A 17,501-nucleotide genomic window follows, 5' to 3' on the forward strand; every position below is an offset into this window, starting at 1 on the left:
TATCAGGCTCTGCAGTGGCACCAAGCCTGCCACACACCCTCAAGCTCTCACATAAGAAATATCTGCCTGATGCCTATGGTTTCAGCCACAGGCTCGGAAACAGAATAACCCGACAGTCCTTCTACCAAGACCAACAAATCCTGCTGAGCCCGGCAAAGACCGAGGGTGCAGTGGTCTTGCTTTTAATCACCACTAAACTACAGGTGCGTGACTTCAACGAGCAGCCCCCACAATCAGACGTTTCCATCTTGAGATGCTTGCCCCCCCCCCCCAATGGCTGGTAGCCAGTGAAGGCACATTCGCATCTGCTGAGGTAGACAAATGGTGCAGACTTGACACCTTGTTTACAGAAGATAAACTTAGCATCTGCAGGAACGTGGAAGGTAATTTTAAAAATGGAATTGCTCTGACCCATCATCCAAGCCTCATTCCTTGTAACAGTGCTTTGATGTAGGCTGAGGCTGTGCACAGGAACTTCCCATCCATCTTCATGCGAAGAGCTTTCAACCACCTATTGTCCTAGTGGATCTATGGCCAAGTCAGACACTCTACCCCTCCTCAAGACAGTGTAAGCAATACTACTACTACAAGTTTTTACTAGCACTCTAACTACCAGAGAACAATTAAACTTCTACTTGGGTAACACTAAGTGTGAACTCTTCACCAACATGAGTCAGAATCATTAGGATGGAAATGCAAACAATGCAAGCAGCAGGAAACTACTGCTGCGCTCAAGAGCTAGATACACTTATGCTGTCACAGCGCAACACTGCAGCATGTAGCTCCACTGAGCACAATGCAACTGAAACAGAAATGTCCTTGGAGAAGCCCAGTATGTTAATGATGGAAAAGATGAGCCAAATCATATGACTCATCAATGAGGATGTTGGATTTTTACACAAATATCTGCAATATGCTCCCACACCAGGAGCTGACAGACCTAGTAAAGAACTAAACCAACTTGTACAATGATCCAAACTGATGGCTGTACCACACAGAATATGTCCCATGTAAATGCACACAGCTGGGATAGCAAAGGCCAGATAATAGATGAATGTTGTACCCAAGTCAGGCATTTCTAAATTGCCCTGCACTAATCAGAGAATTCCAACATGTGATTGTATGGGTTTATGACAGTCAGTCTCTCAGAGTTCAGCACAAGAGAAATATAAAAATGTAAAACTGTTTTTAGTACAGTGCTCTGCTGCTGATCATACCTGTCCATCGATATAAGCCACCTCTCCTCTCAAAATGACCCTCCTTACTTTTCCTTTCACTTTCATGCCTTCGAATGGGGTCCATTTGGATTTGGTAAACTGCATGCAACTGGGAAATGTCCACTCGTGCTCCAAATCAACCTGTAAAATACAATAAGTGAGTTGCTATACATTAATGTAACAATTTACAACTAAGGCTTCTAACACAGAAGCACGACAAACACAATTAGACTAAGGTTTACAAACCGCCTTATTTCTTTTCTACAACATTTATAGTAGGTGATCATTTGTCATGATTTGCTCACAGCAGGAATAGAGTGAAAAAGACAAAAAAATCCAATTCCAATCCCAAGCTGCATGACTTCTGGAGTTGTTCCCAACCATGACTTTGCTGTCTCTACTGTTCCCATGAACAGTTTGCCATTCAGGAAGAGACTCAACTAAATAAACATAAGATGACACAGAACAGTCTCCCGTACCAGAATGAAGCAAATGTCCACACTGACAATTCTGCTCACATACAGGCCCGATCTAATATGAGAGAGCAAGTCTCTAAGTCAGTACTGGTTATTTTCCCTAAATGGAAAATTATGCTTATAGTAACAAAAGAAAAAAATACTTTACAGTCACAATTCTCTAAATTTGCAGCATACAATGACTGGTAAAAACCACAACTTTTACAAATATAGAACCCAAACAGCAAAAACAATGCAAGAGGGGAAAAAAGCATACAAAACTTGTAATGTTTAAGTATCTCTGGAAAGTGTAAAGACTAATAGAACAGAAAGTGTCGCATCTCATCTGTTGCTCTTCAAGAGGGCCCTTTTGCAATGAAGTTCAGTACCTGTACACAAACAATAAACACAGACGTTTTAGGGAATTCTCAACCAGCAGGTCCATCCAGTTATTTTTATATATAGGGAAGGGCTCTGATCTAAAAGTACTATTTTTCAGACCATGTCCAGGAGTACACATTAAGAATATATACTCAGACTATGAATAACAAAACTTGCATAAAATGAAAAAATAAGTATGTAAACCAGCGAAAAAAACAAAAAAAAAAACCCAAATAGATGATGGCATAATCTAGGTGCAGAGAGAAAACGGATAACGAGAAATATCAAAAGTATAATACAGCTTAAAGTAAAAGAAACTGAGGCAAGAAGTAAAAGATTTAAAGATGTGTACAATAACTATACCAAATGGTATTCTCAAACTAATCTGTCTGTATTTACAATTTAAGAATATAGTCCAAAAATTGGAAAAGAAACAAAAGCTAGAAAAACTACCATGAAAAAATACAAATTATATGGCTTTCTAATTTACATACAAACGAAAACAAATCAAGTTTGTGTGGTGGTGGTGGTGGGGCAGATTTCAGCAAATCATGAATGTACCTTGCACCTTGTTGGTAAAGGAAATAATTTACCCAGAGTCACTCGGCATTTGTTCAAAGGTGATACTTAATCTGCTTAAAGAATCAAGCTCAAGGGACCAGAAAGTAAGAAAAAACACTCCAATGTTCTTCCTTACGAAAGTACCGCAAGGTAAAAACACCATGCAGTTTATGCCAGGAGTTTGCCTGAAGATATTTTTTTAATAAGTTTGCTCCCTGTTGCTGTGAAGCAGGGTAAGTCCATTCATTGTCTTGTATGAGGAATGTATTCAGTACTTTACAGCAGCAGTCTCCAACTTTTTTGCACCACGGACCGGGTTCATGCAAGACAATTTTCCACGGACCTGCTGTCGCACGCACATAATAAAACAAAGTGCATAACAAATACAACTCACCATAATGCAGAATCAGTGGGAGCTCTGAGCTTGATTTCCTGCAACAAGACAGTCCCATCTAGGGGTGATGGAAGACAATGACACCTGAAGTGTGTTCCTTATGTCCAGTCTATTCCATAATTTCATTTTGGTTGCTGTCATAGCAGAAAACCCCGCTTCACAAAGATAGGATGCTGGAAATGGAAGCAGGGTTTTCAGTGCTTTTGTGGCAATCTCAGAATATTCCACTTTGATTTTAATCCAGAACGTTGGCAGAGTTGAAGTTGTATCAAACATACTTTTAAGAACACTGTCATCTGCAATCTCAAGCAGTTGATGATCTTCCAGAACGGACTAGGTCGATTCAGCTGGCATGTTCACAAATAGGTCACGGATCCACTCCTTCCCAGTTCGTGGTTCTTTTGTGGTTGGGAAGTAATACTCAAACTCTTTTAAAAGCAATGACAGGTGATCATGCACCAGTTGAAAGAGTGAAGGCCAAGGTTCAGTCCCTTCCAAAATCCATGCCAATGTTTGAAACATGCCAGATATCCCCATATTCACTCACTGTCCCCGTATATATAGTTTAGGTTTGAATGAAGACACTGTCAACTTGAAGACTGTTCTTCTCCCCTGAAGTGACCGAGTTCGTTGAGCAGGTTGAATGGGTCACACAAGTGAGTTTTGCAATCCATTCTGTGTTACTGAAATGTGTTGCCAGTGGCAACTGCTTTTCTAAAAAAAATCTCTGGAGTGGCTCTCGTGACTCAAGACACTCTGACCAGCGACCTACCTTTAGAAAGCCATCTAACTTCTGTGTATAACAGAAGACATTTGTCCTCTGCATTTATCTCCTCACAAAGCTGCTTGAACAGCCGCGAGTTAATGGAATGTACTCTGATGTGGTTAATAACTTTAACAACATCATTCAAAACACTGTTAAGTTCAGGTGACATTTTTCGGCTAACCAGCATTTCTCTGTGAATGACAGTGTGTAGGCTCACATTACAGGTGTGACCTCCTTGACTTGAGTTGTGAAACCAGAAAGCTATCCAGTCACGGCAGCAGCTCCTTCCTTGCATACACCGACTTGAGGACCAAGTCAGTTTTCCTAATATGTAATCAAAGACAAACAGTTCTGCTGTTGTGGTGTTAGTTGGCAATGATAATGCACATAATACATCCTCATGCACATTCTGCTGAAATACATATTGCACAAAAACAAGTCTTATTGCTTTGTTTTCAGCATCAGTAGACTCAGCCTGTATTGTGTACCACGGTGACTCATTAATCCCCTCTAACAATTGTGTCTCAATGCCCTATTTCATCAATTTGTCTAGTGACGGTGCTAGCAGAAAGAGGAACCTGTGCTACCTTTTTAACTGCAGCCTCTCCTAAAAGTTCATGACAAATATGCTTAGCAGCAGGCAAGACCACGTCTTTACCAACAATAAAAGGCTTCTTAGCCTTAGCAATACGGTTGGCCACTAAGTGTGAAACTCCCAGTGCAGACAGATTTGTTAATGTGGTGGCCTTCAATAACTGCTTCTGTCCTTCGTGTTTATGTTTTTTTTTTGTTTCAAAAAACTCCAAAGGCTTGTCTTTTAATGCAGGTTGCTTGGTCTCTATGTGGCAAAGCAGTTTCGAAGGCTTCATGGCCTCACTGGATAGCCAGTCACTACATATTATACAGAGCAGGCTTGGAACATGTGAATCACCTGTCGCAATAAACCGATAATTTAAGTAGGACTCAGTATTTTCTTTTAAATGCAGCTTTCTTTTTGTTGGCAGTCAGTCATCTGCTGTCTCATCATTGGGTCTTTCCCCTTTTCCAAAGAAGCTCTCCAGAGAGGTTTGTTTTTTTTTTACTCATTTTAAATAACAAAGGCAAACAAGTAAACACTATAAACTGCTAAAACAACAAATAATGCGCTAGTCCAGGAGTAACTGCCATTAACGTAATTTATTCAACAGGTTTGAGATAAGCGCTTTAGGTTTTTCACAGAAGAAAACTTCAACAGATTAAAAAACATTAAAAACAGGAAGGCAAGTTTATAACTAGTCGACATGAACTCTTCCTGTTTTTAATGGTTTTTAGCGGAAAGAAGATCTGATGAAGCTTTCTGTGAAAAACGAAAGTGCTCATCTCAAACCTATTGAATAAATTACCTTAACGACAGTTACTCCTGGACTAGCGTGATATTTGTCGTTTTACTCATTTTAGCTAGGGTTAACTTGTGGGCTTAACTTATCTGGAGTTTCTGACTTCATACCCTCAGAAAACACTAATGGCATCCTTATTCTAGCAACTTTCTAAGAGCAATACTTAAAATCTGTCCCTATTATTTGTGGCTCTGTCCAGATTTATTGTGTGAGAGGTACACAAACCTCTTAATTGCGGCTGCCAGGAATCATGCTCACTCTACTCTCTCTCACACACACATGCATACACAGTCTCTTTTGCTTTCATGCACACATTCACTCACATACACACAGACACACACTTCAGTTTCCTTGATTTTACACTTGCTAAACAGCAAAAGCACTGCTTAGTGAGTGTAAAACAGCTTGATGGATCTCACTTTTCTCTCTCTCATACACAGTCTCTTCTGCTTTCACACACACATACATTCTGCTTCATTCACGCATTCAATCACACACACAAGCAGACACAAACACACATTCACTTTTTCTTTTCACTTTGTACCTAAAAGTTTCACTTCTTTCTGTATGATCTGGTACCAAATGATCCACGGCCTGGTGTCTGTGGACCACTGCTTTACAGGGTCAAGAGCTGCCCTTGAATGCAGCCATCAAGCAGGGCACTCATGAGGGTTGCTTGTGTTCTCACAACACAGCAACAACGGAGAATGTCTTCTATGGTCCAGGCTCTAGCCTCACCCCTGGCTGGGGAGATGAGCTACCCAAAACACTGCGGGAGCTTACTGCGCTTTCCACCATGCTAGTGCAATGCTTCTGCCCAGCCGCTAATGAAGGTTACCACTAAGCAGTGGCTTGGTGAGCCAAAGCAATCCTCAAAACATGATCAGATCCACTTACTCCTCCTCTAAGGAATGCACTACATCATCCTCTGCAAAAAAACGCTTTCTGCAACATCACAAACTGTCTTCTGATAGCATTCCTCTGTGCGATCATAAAATTAAGCATTCCATTCCAATCTGCAACATTAATGATGCAATGATCCACCTCTTTTACACTAGTAACTGTAGTACTGCAGCTAGTACCTTAAGTTACAGAATATGGCAGATTAAAAAATATAAGAAAATGCTGAAGGAAACTGCCATTAAGGTTTCATTTTGTACATGAAAACCTACTTTTTAGTTTTAAGAAGCATCAACAGAATTCTGAAGGAAACAAGGCATTAAGATTTGCTTTTTTATAGGAAAACTTGCTATTAAAATGAGACAGAGAATAATGACAACACTGTTAAAATATTCTATGCTTTCCAAGGATGATGATCTACAACGTACAATAGATGTTCGGCTAAAACATGGTAAGAAAAGAACAAATGCCAGCACAGCGGTTTACACGGGCTATTAAGAATGAGATGAAAAGATTCAAAACCTGTACAGATTTTGAGACTGTAAGGTCAGATACCATCATCCAGGTCAGAGGTAAAACCTGAAAAAGACTAACAAGAAATTCATCTGTCAACAGAAACAAGTTAATACTAACAGCAGTGTGTAGCATGACTCTGAATGCTGAACTTAAAAATACAGTTCAAAAATTAAAATAAATTAATAGCTGGCAGCTCTAGTCAGATATTCTTTACTGCCCTGAGACAAGGCAGCCGATGTAATGGACTAAACAATTGGATATACAGTCTTTTTGAAACACAAATAACAAAATGCAAGACAAAGACTACATATGTAACTCATTTAAATTGTAAGAGTCAATAAGACATCTAAATTTACATCCAGATCAAAGACAGGAACAATAAAATCAAACAAAAAAAAAACAACTTTGCATACTACTTGCAGGCAGAGCACTCTGAAGAACACATGGAGTATTCTGCTCTAAAACTAAACAGATATCCTGCCTTCCCAACATTCCCTACTGAATCAGCTGCAGTCCACAAATACAAAGGTATATGGCTGTGGAGGGTTTGTGTGTTAGACTTAACTCGAACCCTTGTGAACAAACACTGCGGGAGTCCGTCACTGGCACAAGCAGAAAACATACAACTGATCTTTGTGGCCATTAGGCAAATAAATAGAACCAACTAGGACATTGTAACAAACTGTTCTGAACATGTTTAATGCACATGCGCTTTTCATAGCTAAGGAAAAACATCAAATTGTCTAATGAGAGTTAAAATGTTACAAAGGGTGGTAATGCTATACTTTATCCCATTTGTAGGCAGATCAAAACACCAGAGTTAACTAAAAACGGTACTAATTGCTTGGGATCAGTAGTTAATTGAACAGTTAAGAAAATGCAACTGCTGCTAGAAAATGTCTACAGTTTCAGTAACAGTAAAGAAGTTAACAAGACTTCAACTCAAAGTGGACAAAGTACTTAAAAATGTTTGGTTTCATGGACTACAGTACCATTTTTTTCATCCAGGAAAACGGCTGCTGAAGGACAGCATCTTGAGGACATGCATTCCTGCCTGGCTAATAATTGTTAAATATGAATGTTTTACATGAGTTGCATTCTTTCAGTACACAGATGCACTAAGGTTTCCTTGCAAATGTATATCAAAATGCCCTCAAAAAAAAAAAAAAAAAAAAAAAAAAAAAAAGTATTGTTGCAAATTTAGACTTCCAATCTCCTATAAATATTCACTGTAGCATAACATCCTACCAACACAGTTACACATAAAAGACTTGAGAATAATAAAATGATCTCAACTCAGGAAAACAAGTTAAAATAAAAGTACTGGAACTAGTCCTACAATGTACCACCCCCGGAAACCCTTGGCTGTACAGCAAGACAAGATAGTTGTTAAAATGACTAAAAATAATAAAAAAAAGAAAATAAAAAAAAAGGGAATTACAGATATTTTTTAAAGATGAAATGAAGTGAAACACATTCTATGGCTTAAATCAAAGCAAAGAGCAAAATTGAAGAAAAGTGTGATTACAGCAATCTACTGCAATTGTCCTCTAAAAAATTCTGCCTTTTGTTCTGTTTTTAACAAATCCCAGTTCCTTTCAAGATTACCTTTCCTCGCGGAACAATCTGCATTTTCTTTTTATTTCAGATAATGGCAGCAGCAGAACAGAAACTGTTTCAGCAGTGCAGGACATGTAACAATTTGCAGTTATTCAATCAGTGCATCTTGTACAGTACATGCTTTCTCAGAATTATCTGAACTGAAAGTTGTTACCAGGAGTTCCAAGGTGAAAAAAAAGTGAGACAGGCCTACTCTCAAGAAACAGTTTTTACATGCAAGCAGGTCAAACGGAACGCAGCAAAGAACCTATATAAGATGTCACACAATCAGCAGGTAATCTTCCAGCTGCTTGTGACAGGAGCTACACCTGGATTTAGTGTCTAATGGATATTTGAATTACTGCTTGTGCCATATATTCTGCTATCTAAACTTTTGTGCTAAAGAATAAAATCCTTATGACAGAATGCATCAGTGTTTGCTGAAGAATTTTATTTTTGGCACTGATTCTACATTTTACAGCTCTGAAAACTCAAGTGCACTGTCAGATTGCAAGGGTGGCTCTCCTTGGAAAATACATTTTTTTTAATTTGGTATGGCCACAGTTTAACAGTGCACAGGCAAACAGCAACTAAGCTCACTTTGATAAATTAACCAAGCCAGTGTACCTGGTAAGGCAAGCATATGAAATGAAATTTACAGAGCACCTGGCCATCACTACAAATAAAATACGCTCTTGTTTCACAGTCTCACAATGGGTGACTGAACATGCATTTAAAACTTAACACCACTGAGTCCTAGTCTTGTGTAAAAAAGTATCTCATGTCTACAGTAAAAGGGGGGACGATGTTGGACCTTATGCTTGCCTACCATTGCAATTTGAATGCATCTGTCTAGTGCTTCAAGTCTTTCTTTACCTCTTGGCAAAAGACACTGAGGCAGAGTTTGTATTTTGTTACTTCTCACACACAACCAGAATTACACTCGTTTTCTCTCTCTCTGACCACAAGCAATGTAATCGGTCTTTAGAACTCGGTGAACTGCAAGTTGTGCAAAACTCTAGTATGGATGTTTCCATGTAAACCCTGGTCCATGACTCAATATATATATATATATATATATATATATATATATATATATATATATATATATTTTGGTTTGGTTCACATAAACTAGTCACTTGGTCAGTGAAGCTGGTATGTCTGTTTCAATGCAAGGTGGTCACCTAAAGATAACCTATTATCTAATGCCACTAATCAGTGGCTTACCAATATACTAAGCTAAGCAGTAAAAGATTTAAATACAAAGAGGTCAGTCAAGCAAGCATTTGTACAACCCTGCTGCAGAAAACAACCAGGGAAGACAGTAGCAGAGTGCTGTTTGTACTTCAACACTTGAAAAAGTATTCTCCATGTGAAAAACTATATTTCCTTCCTCCAGATCTCGCTTACCGCTGAAAAGCCACACATTGTGTTCGCTGAGCTCTAGGCTTTTTGGGGTAATTTTACTGCCTTTTCCCTTTCAGGTGTGAGAGTAGGTTCTTCCCTTTAACTTTTAACCACCCTATACCCATGTTGCCCAGCGTTGTTTTCCAAGTTAAAAAGAGTAAAGTAGTAGTTTTCCCTTTGGCCTTCCCTCTCCTCTGAGCAAGTGTATGTGCGAGTGCCTGTAAAGACTTGGAGATTTTGTTGTGTCCTAAGATGGCTGAGACCCCCAAGCTAGTCTTAAGGAAGTGCACGGAGTGCGGCCATAAGCTCTCCCCAGCCGATGGCCACACTCTGTGCGTAGTGTGCTTGTGCACAGCCCACTTACCTACCTCATGCCTTTATCTGTGCGGGCTTCAACCAGCGGGCCCTGATGGACAGGAGGCCTAAGTTAATCATGAAGGTCTTGCTCCCTTCATCGGGAACAGCTGTCCCTGTAACTTCTGCTTCGGCAGCATGTCCCACTGCCGCTTCTAATTCCGCTTCTCCCCAGGCCCGTGGGCCTCAAGCTCCAGCCATGAGGTCTGGGGAGGGAGACAAACACAGGAAAGACAAATCTAGAAAACAGTCTCTGGACTGCTTGGATCCAGCAGGGTCTCCAGCTAAAGCTAAGACCACTCCTAGGCCTAGTACTCATTGGCTCCACTCACCCAGGTTCTCCCCGGAGCCGGAGACATCTAGGCCACACTCAAGGGCTTCCCCTCACCAGCACTCCCGGTTGGTGTCAGTAGCTTCATCTTCCCAGTCAACCCGTAGTCTTAGCGAGGACAAGATGGACAGGATGGGGAAGTTCATCCACACCCAGATCCAGATGGGAATCTTGCCAGCCCCCTCTCCCTCCAGAGTGGGGAGCTCACAGCCTTTCTTCACCCCTAACTCCTTCTCCAATCTCAGACCATCTGTTTTGGAGTCTTTAGATCCGAGGGTCCTCTGGGTCGGACAGTCGGCAATGATGGTACCCTGTACCTCGACACCAGCCACTGCCTTGAGTGTGTTAGATCTGACCGGATCGGATCCGAGCTCTTGGAGCTCTATCCTCGGCGTCAGATCCAAGGGGGTGCTGTGGGCTCTAAGTTTGTCAGAGTGCAGTCTCCCTCTCGGCATCTCGGCTCCTGCAGTCTCAGCTCAAACTCCCCTGTTGGATCCAAAGGGAACAGCTCCTCTGCCCTTTTCTCAGGACATCCACTCTCCCTCTGCCTTTGACGTGGTGGAGAGGGGTCTCTCAAGTGTGTCGAGACCTCAGACCATCTCGTCCTCTGACTCCATCCAGACTCCCTCAATTCTGGGAACGGCCCCGACTTTCCTGTCCTCTCAGGGACAGTCCATGCTTGATTTGCCTCACGAAGCTCCCATTCGAGAGCAACTTGTTTGTGAGTCCCTTCCAGACAGTCACACTGAGGGGGGTCCTTGCAAAGAGACCTGCAAAAGGAGACATCTGGAATCATCTCCACAGTCCCTAACGGACGACACCATCTTGGAGGAAGGTTCCCCCAGGTCACCCTCCCATATCATGGAACTCCTTCGCCAAAGGGGGGTGGTCTAACCAAAAACCAACCACAGATGAGTCAGTGTTCCTAGAGGCATTCAGCATGGGTCCATCTACCTCCTGGGTGTCCCCTCCCCCGGAACAGCTTGGGGACCTGATAACATCTCAGGAATGGAAGGAACCGGACACTGTGAATCCTATTCCCAAGCGTCCAGATAAAATTCTCAGTCCCCCACCAGGCAGGATTAGTTGGAATAAGGAGTCCCCAGTAGACGCTATGATGGTGGTAGCTGCCACAAAGAGAGCTCGCACATGAGAGCTCTATGGTCCATCCTCCTGACCGGGAGTTGAGGACTATGAACCGTTTGGGGAAGCGGGTGTATGCTTCAGCAACCTTTGCCATAAGGGCGCTGAAAGCACAGTTGTGTACACTTACCATAAATGTAGATGTTCGAGTGTATTCACTGCTGCAGTCATCACATTTGGGTTATCCCTGCCAGGGTAGCCCTCGGCTGGCCCGAATACCAGAGGCATAGTATTTCTGTGTCGGTTGCTGTTGCTACAGGACTGACGTCAGGTCATCAGTACTAGAAAAGTAAGGCAGCTGACGCCATTACATCAGTTTTTCTTCCCCTGTCAGCAGTCCCCAATTGGGAGCCAGGTTATGGTGGAAGAATCCCACCAGTAGAAAGTAAATACCAAAAAGTCCCTTGTAAGGAGAGAGATAGAGAGAAGGTAAGTGTATACAACTGTACCATATTCTTTGTGTTTCACTGTTGCAGCCATCACATTTGGGTTGATTCCTAAAGCTGAGGAAAAGGGTGGAGGCAGTCAAGGAGACTAGGGGCTGCTTAGGATGCCTGCAAGACTGCAGTGGCAAAGGCTGCCCTGGATTTGGAGAAGACAGGCAGGTGGTAATGTTTGGTGAAAGTATGAACAGATGTCCAGGTGGCAGCCTCCAGGATGTCCCTGGTGGGGACTCCTCTGCGGAAAGCTGCAGAGGTGGAGGCTGCTCTGGTGGAATGAGTCCTGACCCCCTTAGGCAGAAGCTTTCTGTGTTGCTTGTAACAGAAATGGATGCAGTGTGCAATCCATTTAGAAATTGTTTGTTTGGAGACTGTTTTGCCCTCTGCCCCTGTAGCAAAGATAACCAGCAATTGATCAGTTTCTGACTGGATTAGTCCTGTCTAGATAGAATCTGAGCTGTCTGTGCACACATCTAGAGAGTGCAGGATTCCTTTCCCTCTTGCTCTGTGGGTTAGGGAAAAAAGTGGGCAAATGAATGGATTGGTTGAGAGCCACACTGGACACCACTTTGGGCATGAAGGATGGGTTAGTCCTGAGGGAAACCCTGTCAGCATGGAAAATGAAGGGCTCTACAGTCATGAGTGCTTGTAGCTCGGAGACCCTTCTGGCTGAAGTGATGGCCAGAAGAAAAGTGGTCTTCCAGGAGAGAAATTTTAACTCTGCTGAAGATGCTGGTTCGAAGGGGGGCAGGGTGAGCTTTTCCAACACAAAGTTAAGGTCCCATGCTGGGGTAGGTGCTTTTCTGGGTGGCCTCAAGTTGCTAGCCCCTCTTAGGAATTGTTTGATAAGAGGGTGTGAGAAGAGGGGCTGTTCAGTGGGGCAATGAGCAGAGATAGCAGGGGCATGGATTTTAATAGAGGAAAAAGAGAGACCACAGTGTAGCAGGGTCAGCTAGGTAATCCAGGATGAGAGGGAGGGGGGGCTGTGCCGTATAGACTCCCTTAGCCTGAATCCAGGTGCAGAACATTTTCCATTTGTCAGCATAAGACTTTCTAGTGCTAGGGCGTCTGGACTCATGCATAACATCCAGTACCTGTTTACGGAGGTTGGCAGATTGATCAATGGTTAGGGAATAAGCCAAGCTGCCAAATTGAGGGTCTGCAATTGGGGATGCATGAATTCTCCTTCCCTTTAGGTCAGGAGGGTTGGGGTCTGAGTGAGATCCCATGGTGGCAGTGGGGACAGGCTGCACAGCAGTGGGTACCAGTGCTGGCGAGGCTAGTTTGGAGCAATAAGAATTGTCCTTGGTTTTTCCTCCCTTATTTTGAGCAGTACCCTGGCAATGAGAGGTAGAGGTGGAAAGACACAGACTGATAGATTGACCCAGGAGAAGGACAGGGCATCCACTGTCTAAGCCATGCTGTGACGCTCCCTGGTGCAGAACTTGCTGAGTTGATGGTATGTGTGGGAGACAAAGAGGTCGAACTACAGGGTGCCCCATTTCAAGGAATACAGTAGGAATGAAAGTCCTTATGAGGTATTTGCTTCCCACAAAAAATACAATTATTAACTTTTTCTGACATCGGTCTGGAGCAAGAAAAAAGTTTCCCCAACGGGGTACTTAGGTTTTAATGAAGACTTCAGATCTGAAATTCGAACACGAAAATCTCAGGAGTCGGCCAACCGGCACTTGCGAACTGCTTTGCTTCGGGCACTGCGTGGAAAAAAAGACTGAAGAAAATGGCGTCGGCTGCAACTTTTATACCCCTGGTGCACTGACGTCAGGGAGGAGGCAACAGCAACCAACGCTGGACCCTAGACTTTGGAATTCAGGCAGACTGTGGGTAAGCCTGCCAGCAGGATAACCCAATTGCAATGACTGCAACAGTGAAACACGAACATCTTGCCGAGTTGATGGTTGGTGTGGGAGGCAAAGAGGTCGACCTTCAGGGTGCCCCATTTCGGAGTTAAGGTGAAGGTTCTTTTGTCTAGCTGCCACTTGTGTGCATCCAGAAGATTTCTGCTTAAGTGATCTGCCATACAGTTTAGAGAATCTGGCAGGAATTGTGCTAACAGGTGCAGTTTCATGGCAGAGGCTGTGTGCCAAAGGGTCATGGCCAGCCTGCATAGAGGGTAGGAGTGAGTCCCTCTCCCTGCTTGTTGATATACCACATCACAGTGGTGGTGTCTGTTTGGATCAAGAGAGCCCCTGGGGAGAGAAGGGGCCTGAAAGCGGTCAATGCAGGCTGGACAGCTAACATCTCTTTTTGGTTGATGTGCAGATGGATTTGCTGTGGGGTCCACTGGCCCTGTATGCACCTGCCGTTCAGGTGTGCACCCCAGATATAGTCTGATGAGTCTGTGGTGAGGATCTGGGCAGCGGGGGTGGTGAGAAAGGTAGTCCCTTGTTGAGGGAGCATACTGTTGCACACCGAAGAAAATTTTTCCTGAAGCAAGGTATCATGAGTATAAAAGAGTTTCCAGGTCTTGAGAGTGTTGACACCAAAGGCTTTTTAGGTACCACTGAAGCTTCCTCATATGCTGTCTGGCATACAGAAGGAGTAGAATGCAAGATGCCATGAACCCCAGAGCTTGCAGGATTTTCCTTCCAGATAACTGGAGTCTGGTGGCTAGTTGTGAAAAGTAGGCTGCAGGTAAGTTTGTTTTTCTGATGTAAGGAATGCCATCTGGGATGCTGTGTCCAGGCTTTCTCCCAGGAATATAATCCTTTGGGTGGGTAATAGTTTGGATTTCTTTTCGTTGATAGTGTACCCTAGGGAGGTCAGTAGGGACTTTACAAAGGCCAGGTGCTTAAATCAGCTTTTCCTGTCTGCCTGAATTAGGCAGTCTAAATATGGGTACATTTGAATAGTCCTTTGTCTGCAAAAAGCAATGGCTTGAGACAGACATTTTGTGAAAACTCTGGGAGCAGTAGATAAGCCAAAGGGAAGTGCAGAGATCCTGCCCTGAAATGTAGGTATTTCCTGCAGGATTCTCTGATAGGAATGTGGAGCTAGGTCTCTTAGATCTAGGGTGGCTAGCCAAGCATCCTTGGACAGCATGGGTAGCAGTTGCTGGAGGGTGAGCATTTTGAATTTTAGTATCACCAGGAAGGTGTTTAGGATGGATTGATCGAGGATAGGGCACCAGGTGCCCTCTTTTCTGGGTATCAGAAAAAGTCTGGAGTGGAAACCTTGGCCTTTCTGTTCTGCAGGAACATGCTCTATTGCCCTCATAGAGAGCAGGGTATCTGCCCACTGGTTTGGAGGTAGATCTGGAAATCCTTTTGGGGTTGGAAGTGTGCGGAAAGAAAATTTGTATCCTTGGGACACCACGCCGAGGACCCAGCGGTCGCTTGTAATGGTGGCCCAGGTGCTTGCGTGAAAGGAGAGTTTTCCTCCTAGGGTAAGTGAAGTTGGGCAGAGGGAGGGGGTGGTGGAGGAGAGTCACTGAGTTCTTACTATGAGGGGGTGGCTTAGAACTCCTTGTGTTTGAGGTGGAGGGATTCCACTGTTTTGATCTCTGCATTCCCTGTGGCTGCTGTCGAGGGGGGGGGGGTCTGCTTCCACAGGGTCTGGGCTGAACTGACCTGGTGGGAGCAGGAAAGGACCAGTGCTTGGAGGGGCAATGCCTACTGAACCTGGGTGTCTGGACCTGTAAGAAAGCCTCAACTGTCTGCATAGATTTAGCTTTTTCTTCCATCTTTTTTAAGACCTCCTCTGCCTTAGTGCCAAATAAGTTGTCTTTGTGCAAGGGTGCATCCAACAATTTAGATTTAACATGGTCTGGCAAGGGCTGTTCTTCAAGCCATGCATGCCTTCTAAGGACAGAACCAGTGACTGCTGCTTTGCAAGAAGCTTCTAGGGCGTCAAAACCACAATCTAAGGTGTGCTTAGTTACTTGACTTGCAGAATGCATTAACTCTTGCAATTCTTTAGATTTTGCACAAGCAGGAAAGAAAGACATTTTGTTTGAAGAGTTCCATTGTATGTTGCGGACATTTTAGCATATGGAACTGGCAATTTAGTGCTCTGATTGCAAGTGTAGCAGAGGTGTATACTTTTTTACCCCATCTGTCTAGTGCTTGGGAATCCCTATCTGAGGGGGCGGGATTCTTAGCAAAGGTTGGTTTAATACCTTTAGGCCTTTGAGAAATTACCTCAGGGTCAACAGTAGGATCTTTGAAATGAAATTTGTGTGAGTCAGGGACTCTGCAATACCGGTCAGGTTTTCTGGGTGCAGGAAGTAGGGTGTCAGAAGTCAAACTGGATTCCAGGAAAACATCGTCCACAACATCCAGGAATGGCCAGGGGTCTGTGCTGTGGAAGATCTAAGAATTCCCTGAGTCTCTTTTTAGACTGAGGGTAGTCCTGTCATTCCCACTGGAAATGCTCCCGTAAGGTATGAAGGGTTTTCCCCAAAGGAAAAGTCCACACGTGGAGAGGCTGATGGAATGGAAACCTCTGCATCAGAATCCTCATAAGCAGATAGTAGTTGCATTGTCTTTATATTCAGATTTATCGCAGTCATCAGATTCCTGTTCAGACAAAACTACTGGGGACAGATCTCTTTCTTTTGGAAGGGGTAGCTTGGCTTCCCCTGATGAGCATGATAAGGTCTTCTGCCATTTTAAGCATCTCAGACTGGGGTAAGGAAGCAGGTGCCTGGAAGTGGGTCGGTTTCTTAGGTGTAGTTTGTACCCTGGCCATTAGAAACTCAGTCATTTTGAAAAGAACAGTAGACACGAAAGAAGTCATCGGTTTGTGTCGAGAATCGGTAGTGCGAAGTACTTCCTCAGAAGGTGGTGCCTGCTCAGCGGCTCAGGACCCATCCATGGGAGAGACAACCGCAGGATCCTTAGTCGAAGAAGAGTTTTGCAGCATACCAGACTCCGAAAGGGTCTTGGTAGCGGCCTGCGAATCCATAGAAGCGGGCATCAGGGGCTGCAAAAGCACCTCACTGAGGACCAGAGAACTGACTAGCTTAACGGAAGTGTCATCGGTAGGTTTGGACCTGGGCAGTCTGTCTGTCTTTATCCTTAAGTTTTTTTTCAGAAGATCTACTGTCGGATGGCTAACCGAAGCCATATCGGAATTCAAGGACTGTAAGTGAAAATATCAAGCTACAATAAGGGCCCGACAACTTATAGTTCTGGTGTTGAACAAAGCACAAAAGCAACAGTGGGTAATGTCATGGTCTGGGCCTAAGCAAGTGATGCAGTAAGAACGAAAGTCTCGGTGTGGTATTTGCTTTCCACAGGCAAGACAATTGTTAACTTTTTCTGACATCGGTCAGTGCAAGATAAAAGGATCCCCAACAGGGTACTTAGCTTTAGAAGACTTCAACTTCAATTCGGAAGACGAAACTCGGGTAGTGGCCGACCAGCACTCATATGAACTGCTTCTGCTTTGGGCTCCACTGCAAGAAAGACTGCTGTAATGGCGTCGGATGCCTTCCCTTATACCACTGATGACATGACGTCACTCCTCAAGCGACAGCAACCAACGCAGAAATACTAAGTCTATGGTATTCGGGCCGGTTGAGGGCTACCCTGGCAGGGATAACCGAAATGTGATGACTGCAACAGTGAACAACGAAGATCATCTGCATGGCACACATCAGACTGCAGTGTCACCTGGTTAAAGACGATGAGTCACCCC

General features: G+C 43.7%; 1 protein-coding gene across 1 annotated transcript in view; it reads right to left on the reverse strand.

Annotated features, from left to right (window-relative positions):
* Positions 1 to 17,501, reverse strand: part of CAD (carbamoyl-phosphate synthetase 2, aspartate transcarbamylase, and dihydroorotase) — a gene marked incomplete in the record, with an annotated part of 2,299,829 nt that overhangs the window by 484,207 nt on the left and 1,798,121 nt on the right. The window contains 1 exon segment of the mRNA XM_044075466.1: positions 1,218 to 1,358. Coding sequence (XP_043931401.1) covers positions 1,218 to 1,358 — 141 coding nt within the window.

This window comes from Protopterus annectens, chromosome 6.part1, assembly GCF_019279795.1.
Source record: "Protopterus annectens isolate FY-2018-M chromosome 6.part1, PAN1.0, whole genome shotgun sequence".
In the NCBI taxonomy this organism is placed as follows: domain Eukaryota; kingdom Metazoa; phylum Chordata; order Ceratodontiformes; family Protopteridae; genus Protopterus; species Protopterus annectens.